Here is a 12,116-nt window from a genome sequence, read left to right on the forward strand (position 1 = left end):
GAGGTCACGATGGTGGGGGAACGACGTGCTGAGGACCTCATGGTGCCCTTGGGGCCCCGGCTGCAGGCATATCCTGAAGAACTCATTCGACAGCGGCCCGGGCATGACGGGCACCCTGAATACCTGATCCGCTGGAATGTCCTCAGGCGTGGAGAGGTGGGCAGAGTGGGTGTGGAGGAAGGCAAGGCGGAGCACATCCTCATGTGGCTGTCCGCCCCTGAGGTCTACGCCAGCTGTCCCAGGCTGTTAGGTGAGCAGGCACGAGCCAAGGGACCCCAGAACGAACCAGCGGGGGGTTCAGGAAGCTTTCCCCGAGACCCAGGAGGCCTGGACGAAGTGGCAATGGGAGAGATGGAGGCTGACGTGAGGGCGCTGGTGCGCAGGGCTGCCAGGCAGCTGGCGGAAGGCGGGACCTCAAGCCTCCCAGCTGCCGTGCTGCACACCATCCATGTGCTCAGTGCCTATGCCAGCATTGGGCCCCTCACTGAGGTCTTCAGGGAGACGGGAGCCCTGGACCTGCTGATGCACATGTTGTGCAACCCCGAGCCTCAGATCCGGCGGAGCGCGGGCAAGATGCTGCAGGCTCTGGCAGCCCACGATGCTGGTAAGAGACGGCCGGGGGAAGAAGGAAAGTGTTGGAAAGAATGGGGCCACGTGGCATAGGAACAGAAAAAACAGTGGTTTCCCAGCTCTGTAAGAACACGTAGCTCTTGGTTAATACCAATTCAGTGCAAAGGAAAAGTAATAGATTAACAATGTATTATTTCAGGTACTTAAACAGGATAAAGTCATTAATACGTGGTTCATGGATCCATTTTTTAAAAATTTCTCAATCCATGTTATTTATTTAAAAATTTATTTGTTTACTTGAAAGGTGGAGTTGCAAAGAGGAAGAGACAGAGGCATCCGTCCTCTGGTTCACTCCCCAAATGGCCATGATGGCTACAGATGGGCCAGTCCAAAGCCAGGAGCTTCTTCTGGGTCTCCCACCTGGGTGCAGAGGTCCAAGGACTTGGGCCATCTTCTACTGCTTTCCCAGGCACATTAGCAGGGAGCTGGATCAGAAGTGGAGCAGCTGGGACTTGAACCGATGCCCATATGGGATCCCAGCACTGCAGGAGGCAGCTTAACCTGCTGTGCCACAGCACTGACCCCTCATGTGTTCATTCTTAGTGCAATCGCAGAGAAAAGAATGGGGTAGATTTGCATTTTTAAAAAAAATTATTTATTTTGAAAGTCAACAGCTAGAAAGAGAGAGAGGGAAAGAAAGAGAAAGAGAGATACTCCATCTGCCGGTTCACACCCCAGATGGCTGCAATGGCCAGCTCTGGGCCAGGCTGAAGCCAGGAGCCAGGAGCTTCGTCCAGATTTCCTATGTGTGTGACAAGGCCCTGAGCACTTGTGCCGTCTTCTGTTGCCTTTCCCAGGTGATTAGCAGGGAGCTGGGTCTGAAGTGAAGCAGCCAGGTCATAAACTGGCACACTTGTGGGATTCTGGCCTTGTAGGTGGCAGCTTTACCCGCCGTGCCACAAAGCTGGCTCAGGATGTACATTTTTAAAACTGTGAGTTGCGATTGATTAGCTGGTTGTGAAACCCATTTGATGGGTTACAACCAACATTTTTTTTCTTTAAAAAACAAAACATCAGTGTACTGGACTTGATAAGTTTTGTAGCCTGAACTATGTTTCAGTTCTAGGTGCATTTGTTGCTACATGTAAAATGTATCCCTTGCTGTGGGTCTCATCACAGAGAAGTTGGGAAGCCTCTAGGGAGGGGGATAAAAAGTCTAGGCAAGGCAGGGAGAAGGGATTTGGGATGGAGAAGGTGCAGACCGGTTGTGGGTTACAGGGAGCCGGGCTCACGTCCTTCTGTCACTGAGCCAGCAAGATGGCATCGAGCAGCACATGGATTTTGACAGCCGCTACACTTTGCTGGAGCTGTTTGCAGAGACCACGTCCTCTGAAGAGCACTGCATGGCCTTCGAGGGCATTCACCTGCCTCAGGTACTCTGCTGGCTGGAGGGGTGCTGAGCACAGAGCCCAAGACGTTATTTCTGAAAAGCTGGTCCAGGCCTGGGCATCAGCCCCAGAGCCCCGGAGAGCTAGTTAAAATGAAGGTCCATGCCCTGCCCCCGACTCCTCTCTCTTCAGAATTTTTGAAGTTAGAACCCAGGAATCTGTGGTTTATATGTTTCTCACACAAATAGAAGTTTGAGGCCTGCAAGCCTGTTTCTCTAGAGGAGGGGAAGTGGGAGAGGCTGAAGCCAGGAGGAAGTGAACCTATGCCAAGGATTGTGTCCCGCAGATCCCAGGGAAGCTGCTCTTCTCGCTGGTGAAACGCTACCTTTGTGTCACCTCCCTGCTGGACCAGCTGAACAGTAGTCCAGACCCAGGAGCTGCAGACCAGAGCTCCCCGTGCCCCATGAAGCAGAAAAGCCGGGGACAGCGGGAGCTGGAGTTCAGTATGGCTGTGGGCAGCCTCATTTCAGAGCTGGTGCGGAGCATGGGCTGGGCCCGGAACCTCAGTGAACAGGGCACGTTGCTGCCCCGGCCGACGCGGTCCATTTTTCAGCCGTGCATTTCAGGGCCTCCCCTGTTACTCCCCACCATCGTCACCGCCCCCAGAAGGCAAGCGCAGGCCTTCCGCCAGCGCTCTGAATTCTCCAGCCGCAGTGGCTACGGTGAGTACGTACAGCAGACACTGCAGCCGGGGATGCGCGTGCGGATGCTGGATGACTATGAGGAGATCAGTGCCGGCGACAAGGGCGAGTTCCGGCAGAGCAACAATGGCGTGCCTCCCGTGCAGGTGGGTGTGTGCGTGGGACACTGCTGGAGGTCTGTTCCGGGTGGGGTACAGCCTGAGCTTCCAGGAAAGAGGCTCTAGAAGGCCACTCAGGGAAAAAAAAAGACGCAAGGAGAATTGGAGTGGTAAAAGAGGGTCAGGTATTGAGAGGGTGCCCTTGGAGGGTGAGGTCCTGGAGAGGCTGCCCCAGGAGCAGACTGCTGTATGGAGATGCCCCCCCATCGCCAGTGGAGAAGGGTGGGAGCAGAGACCTGAAGGTTGGGCAGAGAGGCAGGGCCTGTGCTTCAGAGGGCGTGGGAGCCTTTTGCTCTGTGGAGATTTCTCCAAGCCTAGTGGGGTGTTTATCTGAGAGTGTGCCCTAGATCTGGGCCTGGGCATGTCTTCTCGAGACTTCATAGTCTGGGGCTCAGAGCACTGAGGCCTCCGTATTCTTTCCTCTCTTCCTCCCTCATGCCAGGTCTTCTGGCAGTCGACAGGCCGTACCTACTGGGTGCACTGGCACATGCTGGAGATCCTGGGCCCTGAGGAGGCCACTGGGGATTCAGCCTCAGCTGTGGAGAAGGGGACAGGAGCCACCCTCTTGGACACAGGTGAGGCCAAGGGACAAGGATGGCATATGTCTGCACAGAGGAGGAAGGACTGGGCTGAAGCCACTTGTGAGCAGGAGCCGCCCCAGAGGTTGAAAGTCAACTGTTCCTACTGGGTGCTGACACCCCTGTGCCTGTGTCCGCAGCCCTTCCTGCCTGGGACTGGAAGCCTGTGGATGGGCCCTACTCTCTGCCGTACCTCCAGCCTGAGCCCCAGCAGAGTGAGGAGTTGGGGTACCTGACCCAGGCTGAGTGGTGGGAGCTGCTTTTCTTCATCAAGAAGTTGGACTTAAGCGAGCAGCAGCCAATTTTCCAGAATATTCAGGAGAAAGTGGATAAGGTATTACAGTCCCAAGGTTACATTTGGTGGCAGGGAGGGTGTAGTTGTTAGCTAGAGGTGGGACTCTCTGAAGGGAGTTTGGACTGTGGGATCACCCTGAGGGGAGGCTGGAGCTAGAGCTTGGAGAATATGAGGGCTCTGCTGGGGAAAGAGGCAAATGCTGTGAGGGTGTCGGGTGTAGAAGGTGAGGGCACACAGCGGGTGGCCACCCTACCATCACTGCTTGTCCCTGAAATGCATCCCTCTTCTGTCGGCAGACTCTGGGTGAGAAGGCCCTGGGTGACATCTCTGTGCCTGTAGAGATGGCTGAGGGTCTGCTGGGCATCCTCAGTCATCGGCTTGAGGGCAACACCCTCAGTGACTTGCTCAGCTCCCAAGTCTACACCAAGTATGGGCTCCTACCTGATGAACTGAGCAGCTCCTCGTCTTCACGGAGTCACTCCTGTACCCCAGATCCAGAAGAGGAGTCCAAGTTGGAGGCCAGCATCTCCCAGGAAGAGGCTAAGCCCCCCCAAGCAAAGGCTGCGCTCCCTAAGGCAGAGACAGAGCCCGCCCAGCCAAAGGCTGGACCCCCCGTGGCACAGAGTGATTCCCAGCTGTTTAACCAGCTTCTGGTGACCGAGGGCATGGTTCTGCCGCCCGAGGTGAAGGAGGAGGCCAGTGGTGAGTCGGGTTCTGAGAAGGGAGGGCGAAGATGTTGGAGCAAGTCCTGGGTGGGCTCAGTAGCCGGAGTACATAGGGTAGGGGGAAAGCTGTGGAGTCAGGTCACTTTTACAGGGAAACATGCCTTGGAATCATGGTCTGTCTGCCCTCTGACCTTGATTGTGTCTCTAAGCCTTCACTCCTTTTCTTTGGTATCTCTGGAAAAGGAGGGTTCGTTTTCCAGGGTAACTCCATCTTCTCCGATGAGCTCCTTCACTCAGAATTGGAAAGGTTCCAGATGCAAGCTACAGTAACGGATAATGTATTTAAATGTTGATGGGATGACTGGGCTTGACCTTTAAAGACTTGCAGCTTGGAGGTGCCACAGTTCTTTCAGCCACCGCCTTCTCCCCATCGATTGCAGAAATGGCTCGAGCCTTGCGGGGTCCTGGTCCACGCAGCTCCCTGGATCAGCATGTGGTAGCGGTCGTGGCCACCGTGCAGATATCCAGTCTGGACACAAACCTGCAGCTCTCAGGGCTCTCGGCCCTCTCCCAGGCTGTGGAGGAGGCCACTGAGCAAGACCACCCCCTGGTTCGTCCTGATCGATCGCTGAGGTTAGCATGTGCAGGGAAGGAAGTTTGGGTGGAGCTGTCTGCAGTGAGTGTATGGTTGTAGGTGGGAAGGAGCTATGAGGTCCAGAATCAGAGAGGCTGGGGGCAAAGGAAGGGTGGGCCCGAGGCAGCCGGGCAGGAGGGAGGGATGTTGTGATGGCTGATGTTCTTAGAGTATGCCTGTGGTGCCAGGCACTGTGCTGGGATTTCACATGAGTTCTCAAAGTCTGCCCATCATTGGAGCAAGCATTGAGTGTTGTTATCCCATTTTATGGATGAGAAAATGGAGCCAAGAGAATTCAAGTAACTCGTTGAGAGTTTTACAGATGGCAAATCCAAGATGCAGTCCAACATGCTTTTGGCTCTAGAGCTCGAGATTTTTCTTTCTTTTTCCTTTGTGCGTTCCTTCCTTTTATTTTTCAGTTTTCTTCGCTACTTAATTACACAAATAATATGCAAATACATTCTTGTTTTTAAAAGCTCTGAGGAATCTAGAAGAATATTATAGAATGAAAAGCCATAGTCCCCTTTCAGCACTGTCATCACTGGTGTATCCTTCAGGTCTCCTGTGGATTTGCATTTGTAACTGTGTGTTTGGAAATGGAGCATTTTCTGAGTTTGTATTTTAATAAAAGTAATCACAGTCTACATGTCCCTACAACTGGTTTTTGCCTCACTATGTCTTAGAAGTCTTCCCATGTTAGTCCATGTGGGGCTGCCTCATCATTTGTATTGCTGCACAGAACTGTGGTAAGGTGCAAGTGCAGTGTTCTTTCTTTTTATTTTTATTTAACAGATATAGTTATAGACAGAGAGAGAGAAACAGAGAGAAAGGTTTTCCTTCTGTTGGTTCACCCCCCAAATGGCTGCGCCGATCTGAAGCCAGGAGCCAGGTGCTTCCTCCTGGTCTCCCATGCGGGTGCAGGGCCCAAGGACTTGGGCCATCCTCCACTGCCCTCCCTGGCCATAGCAGAGAGCTGGACTGGAAGAGGAGCAACTGGGACTAGAACCTGGTGCCCGTATGGGATGCCGGCACCGCAGGTGGAGGATTAACCAAGTGAGCCACGGTGCCAGCCCCAAGTGCAGTGTTCTAATGGATCTGTATTCCCTTACCTCTACCAACACTGAGCATTACCATATTTATAATCCAAAAATTTCAAGTTGTCAGTAACCACTTTCTTAGTTCTGGTGAAGTTGGGCATTTTCGCCTGCATTTGTTCTATTTCTCCTATAAAAACTCTGTTTCAATTCTTTGCCTACTTTAAAATCGGGTATGCCTTTTTCCTTGTGGATTTGTAGGGTAGATATTAATTCTCTATTATTTATGTTTCAGATATTTTGCTTGCCTTTGAGAAATCATATCAGCTTTATTTTTATGCTTACTTTAAACAAAATTAGGAAGTTTTAGAGATAAAAATAAAGTGATAGCCCTGGCTAGCGCCGTGGCTCAATAGGCTAATCCTTTGCCTTGTGGCGCTGGCACACCAGGTTCTAGTCCCAGTCGGGGTGCCGGATTCTGTCCCAGCGGAGCTCCATCTGTAATCTCCCATCTGTCCCAACCCTGTTCTCGGGTTATGACTCTTGTAGCTTCATTGTCTTGAGTTCTGCCCTGTGCATCCTCTGAGAGCGACAATGGGATACCAGGCAGCAGGAAGGGGAGTTGAGCAGGCGACTTGGAGAAAACAACATGGCCGGCCGGCGCCCTGGCTTAACAGGCTAATCCTCCACCTTGCGGCGCTGGCACACCTGGTTCTAGTCCCGGTCAGGGCACCGGATTCTGTCCCGGTTGCCCCTCTTCCAGGCCAGCTCTCTGCTGTGGCCAGGGAGTGCAGTGGAGGATGGCCCAGGTCCTTGGGCCCTGCACCCCATGGGAGACCAGGAGAAGCACCTGGCTCCTGCCTTCGGATCAGCGCAGTGCGCTGGCCGCAGCACGCTGGCCGCGGTGGCCATTGGAGGGTGAACCAACGGCAAAAGGAAGACCTTTCTGTCTCTCTCTCTCTTACTGTCCACTCTGCCTGTCTCTCATTGTGCTGAAGTTTCAGGTATTTCGGTTGCTACATTTTTTAGCTTTTTCCTGGCTTCTAAGACTTTTGTGTCCTATTTTTTTTAAAGATTTATTTATTTTGAGAGGCAGAGTTACAGAGACAGAGAGAGCTCTTCCACCCGCTAGTTCACTCCGCAAATGGCTATAACAGCCAGAGCTGGGCCGATATAAAGCCAGGAGCTTCTTCCGGGTCTCCCACATGGGTGCAGGGGCCCAAGGACTGTGTGTCTTCCGCTGTTTTCCCAGGCCATAAGCAGTGGGAAAGAAGAGCAGCCGGGACTTGAACCAGCACTCATAGGGGATGCCAGCGCCACAGGGGGAGGCTTAACCTGCTATGACACAGCACTGGCCCCTTTTGTGTCCTATTAGGAAGATCTGTCCCATTGAAAGATTATAAAAATACTTCCCTATATTTTCTAAAAATATCTGTGATCTTTGCTTTTTAACATTCATCTTTTTTTTCTTTTTTCTTTTTCTTTTTTTATTTTTTTGACAGGCAGAGTGGACAGTGAGAGAGACAGACAGGGAGAAAGGTCTTCCTTTTCCGATGGTTCACCTCGCAATGGCCGCTGCGGCCAGCACGCTGTGGCCGGCGCACCACGCTGATCCGAAGCCAGGAGCCGGGTGCTTCTCCTGGTCTCCCATGGGGTGCAGGACCCAAGCACTTGGGCCATCCTCCACTGCACTCCCCGGCCACAGCAGAGAGCTGGACTGGAAGAGGAATAACCGGGACAGAACCCGGGGTGCTGGCACTGCAGGCGGAGGATTAGCCTATTGAGCCGCGGCACCGGCCTTAACATTCATCTTAAAATCCCTTTGCAATTTGTTTTTGTAAGTAGTATAAAGCGAATCTCCAACTTTTTTTTTTTTTTTTTTTGACAGGCAGAGTGGACAGTGAGAGAGAGAGAGACAGAGAGAAAGGTCTTCCTTTGCCGTTGGTTCACCCTCTAATGGCCGCCGCGGTAGCGCGCTGCGGCCGGTGCACCGCGCTGTTCCGATGGCAGGAGCCAGGTGCTTATCCTGGTCTCCCATGGGGTGCAGAGCCAAAACACTTGGGCCATCCTCCACTGCACTCCCTGGCCACAGCAGAGAGCTGGCCTGGAAGAGGGGCAACCGGGACAGGATCGGTGCCCCGACCGGGACTAGAACCCGGTGTGCCGGCGCCGCAAGGCGGAGGATTAGCCTGTTGAGCCACGGCGCCGGCCCAAATCTCCAACTTTTGTTTTTTCAAGTGAATAACAAGGTGACTTCACATCACATTTTATTTTTATCTTTAAATTTTAATTTATTTTATTTTATTTGAAAGGCAGAAAGGGGCAGTGCTGTGGCATAGTGGATAAAGCCACTGCCTGCGGTGTCAGCATCCTATATGGGCACCGGTTCAAGTCCCAGCTGCTCCACTTTGGATCCAGCTCTCTGCTATGGCCTGGGGAAGCAGTGGAAAATGGCCCAAATGCTTGGGCCCCTGCACCCGCGTGGGAGACCAGGAAGCTCCTGGCTCCTGGCTTCGGATCGGCGCAGCTCCAGCCATTGAAGCCAACTGGGGAGTAAACCACGGGATGGAAGACCTCTCTCTCTCTCTCTGCCTCTCCTTCTCTCTCTGCCTCTCCTTCTCTCTCTGTATAACTCTGATTTTCAAATAAATAAATAAATAAATCATTTTAAAAAAGGCAGAGAAAGAGACTGACAGATGGAGAGAGATCATCCATCTGTTGGTAGATTCCCCAAATGCCCACAACAACTGTGGCTGGGCCAGGCTAAACCAGGATCCTGAAACTCTACCCAAGTCTCCCATGTGGGTGGCAGGGATCCATGGACTTGGACCGTCTCATGCTGTCTCCCAGGGTACATATAACAGGAAGCTGGGAATCAGGAGTGGTGCTGAGAGTCAAACTCATGCACACTGATACAGGCATCCCAAGAAGTGTCTTAACCGCTATGCCAAACTCTCACCCCAACATCAGATTTTATAATTTTTTTAAAGATTTTATTTATTTATTTGATAGGTAAAGTTATAGACAGTGAGAGAGAGACAGAGAGAGAGAGAGAGACGGAGAGAAAGGTCTTCCTTCCGTTGGTTCACTCCCCAAATGGCTGCAATGGCTGGAACTGCGCCGATCTGAAGCCAGGAGCCAGGAGCTTCCTCTGGATCTCCCATGCGGGTGCAGGGGCCCAAGCACTTGGGCTATCTTTCTGCTGCTTTACCAGGCCATAGCAGAGAGTTGGATTGGAAGAGGAGCAGCCGGGACTAGAAACCGGCGCCCATATGGGATGACGGCACTGCAGGTGGCGGCTTTACCCACTGTGCTGCAGCGCTGGCCCCTGATACCACCTTTTAATTGATACATGGTTTTTTTATCAGTGGCTGAGATGCTGGCCGTCTCTTTCCTGTCATCTGTTTGGCTACCCTGCATCAATTCCAGTGTTTTGATTTGCATATGTTTATATTTGTATTTTACATGTTTATAGTTGTATCTGGATGACGGTAGACAAATCCACTACTATTTTTTCCCAAATGTTTCTTAACTGTTCTTGCATATTTTCTCTTCCTGTGTCTGAATCTTCCTGTTGTGGCTTTTAAAAACTTTTTAGGCACTTTGATTAGAATTACATTGAATTTGTGATGTATTTGAAAAGATGAGCCAGGATTTGTGACCATTTTGCTTTTCTGCCCACTTCAGAAAGTGAGGATCCAGGACCAATTAGATTGTAGAGGGGAGGGGATTCAGAGGAAGACTGAGGCAAACAGGTTGGAGGTGGGGGGTGGGCTGGGTCTTGTGGGTGGGATTAGGCAGGAGTCAGCTGGAGTCATGGCTGGGAAGTCAGGCAAGACTCCTTCGGATGAGGAGCCCCATGTCTCTTCTCTCCGCAGAGAGAAGCTCGTGAAGACCCTAGTGGAGTTGTTAACCAACCAAGTGGGAGAGAAGATGGTGGTGGTGCTGGCTCTGCGCCTCCTCTACCTGCTCATGACCAAGCACGAGTGGCGCCCGCTCTTTGCCAGGGAAGGTGGCATCTACGCTGTGCTGGTTTGCATGCAAGAATACAAGACTTCTGTTTTAGTGCAGCAGGCAGGGCTGGCGGTGAGTGCACAGGACCTGGCGGGAGAGAGGGCTGGGCAAGAGAGGCAGATTGGGGGATTGCTGGGGATGTACTGCGGAGATTTGGACCAGTGTGTAGACATTGGCATGGGGAGGTACAGGTGGATTTAAGAGTGCAGTCTGCATAGTCTTGGAGATTGTGCACATGTTTGGAGAAAGGAGAAGAGAATTTTTGTGAATGATGCCCAGGTTTAAAATGGGGCAACTGGGGACATGAGGTGGCTGTCTGCTCAGTGAAGAATGTTGTAAGAGGTATGAAGAGAAGGGTGAGAGTTGAGTTTTTGGGTATATTGACTGTCCCACATCTTTTAGTTTTAGTTAGGTGTCCAGTTAAAGATGAAGTCTCTAGATAGGACAATTGAACTAAAAGTGGTTTTATATACATATACATTTTTAATTAACTTATTTGAGAGGTAGAGTTACAGACAGAGGGAGAGACAGAGAGAAAGGTCTTCCATCTGCTGGTTTACTCCCAAAATGGCCACAATAGCTGGAGCTGGGCCCATCTGAAACCAGGAGCAAGGGACTTCCGCCAGGTCTCCCGCACAGGTGCAGGGGCCCAAACACTTGGGCCATTTTCTGCTACTTTCCCAGGCTATAGCAGAGAGCTGCATTGGAAGAGGAGCAGCCAGGACAGGAACTGGCACCCATATTGAATGCCAGCGCCACAGGTGGAGGCTTAGACTTCTACGTCACAGTGTTGGTCCCTGAAAGTAGTTTTTACTCTTTTATCTGAGTGGTACCCTTAGAAGCAACTCCTTCACCAGATTGGGTAAAACAAAGCCAGCACTCCCATTGCCCTGCCACCCTGCCCAGAGAATAGGGAAGGAAGGCTCTTGGCCAAGGGAGCTTACAGGAGAATTGGCTTCCTAACTTCTAGACTGAAGTGCTGGCTGGTGTGGTGGTGAGTGATGAGGGCAGAGGACTACTGTCTAGCCTGAGGTCCCAGAGGGAGACAGGTTGGGCTCAGCTGGAGCAGTTCTGAGAATGGATTTCAGCAGTATAATGGCAGTCGGAGGGAGGGAAGCACCTGTCCTCTTTAACAGCAGGTGATCCTGGGAGAGGCTGGGAGGCTCTTTCCTTTATGGGGCCAACTAGGTTCTGTTCCTTCTAATAGCCATGTGTTCACAATCTAGGCTATGTGCACTCAAAGAACTCCCCAATCCTCTCAATTATCTAACCAAAATACAGTATTGTACTCACAAATTTAAATTCTTGCCCTGCAGTAAAATTCCATCATACTGTATATACTTTCAGGTATACAAAATTCAGCTAATTGAGACAGGCTGGGGTAACTAAGGAAAGAAAGCTTCCTTGGGTAGCAATTGCTTAGAGGGTCCAGCCCTGGCCAGGGTAATTGTCTTGAGACTCATTCCTGGCTCAGTCAGCCCTGTCACCAGGAGAGACATTCTCCACTCTTGTGATATAGTGTTTATTTTAACTTGGTTTTCCCCGATAGGGCCAGCAAGTGAGTTTCCATATTACAAATATGTATATTTGTAATTCTGACCAGTCTGCCTTGTTGAGATAGGTTGATGCTAGCTAAGGCCAGAGCACATAGGCTTGGGATCCAGTGGTTATAGAAGCTTGGGATTGGACAAGAGATTGCCTGGGGAGGGAGCACAGAGTGAGAAGAGAAAGGGAACAAGAACTTCAGTTTGCGAGTACCAGGTGGAGGAGAGACGGAGGAGGAGAGCCAGGAGGTTAAGAAGTCCTAGAACTCAGGGGAAAGAAGTTTTGGAAAGGGAGGAGGGGTCAAGAGAGATGGGAACTTGAAGGAAAGCCTCAGAAGATACCTAGGTGCTATGAAAGGGAGGGGCTTGGTGCTGAGCACATGGGGCGGAGAGAAAGGGCAGGCGGATTTCACTATCCAGCCTTAGATTTTGTTGTTTGCTTTGTTTTCTTCCTCCTATCCCATAACCCTCCCCAGCTCCCTAGCATTTACTGTCATCAGTTCCTTTTCCATTTCCATCTCCTGCTCTACCTATG

At 51.5% G+C, this 12,116-nt stretch overlaps 1 protein-coding gene across 1 annotated transcript in view; it reads left to right on the plus strand.

The window, feature by feature from the left end:
- The window catches only part of CUL9 (cullin 9), a 40,606-nt gene continuing 28,490 nt past the window's right edge, over positions 1-12,116 (plus strand). Inside the window, exons 1-8 of the mRNA XM_062186156.1 lie at positions 1-604; positions 1,849-2,003; positions 2,305-2,805; positions 3,260-3,392; positions 3,536-3,729; positions 3,987-4,392; positions 4,796-4,988; positions 9,902-10,109. Of these exons, the coding sequence (XP_062042140.1) occupies positions 10-604; positions 1,849-2,003; positions 2,305-2,805; positions 3,260-3,392; positions 3,536-3,729; positions 3,987-4,392; positions 4,796-4,988; positions 9,902-10,109 (2,385 nt within the window). The 5' untranslated portion in view covers positions 1-9. The remainder of the gene's footprint in view (positions 605-1,848; positions 2,004-2,304; positions 2,806-3,259; positions 3,393-3,535; positions 3,730-3,986; positions 4,393-4,795; positions 4,989-9,901; positions 10,110-12,116) is intronic.

The sequence above is a fragment of the Lepus europaeus genome, chromosome 3, assembly GCF_033115175.1.
Source record: "Lepus europaeus isolate LE1 chromosome 3, mLepTim1.pri, whole genome shotgun sequence".
Lineage (NCBI taxonomy): Eukaryota > Metazoa > Chordata > Mammalia > Lagomorpha > Leporidae > Lepus > Lepus europaeus.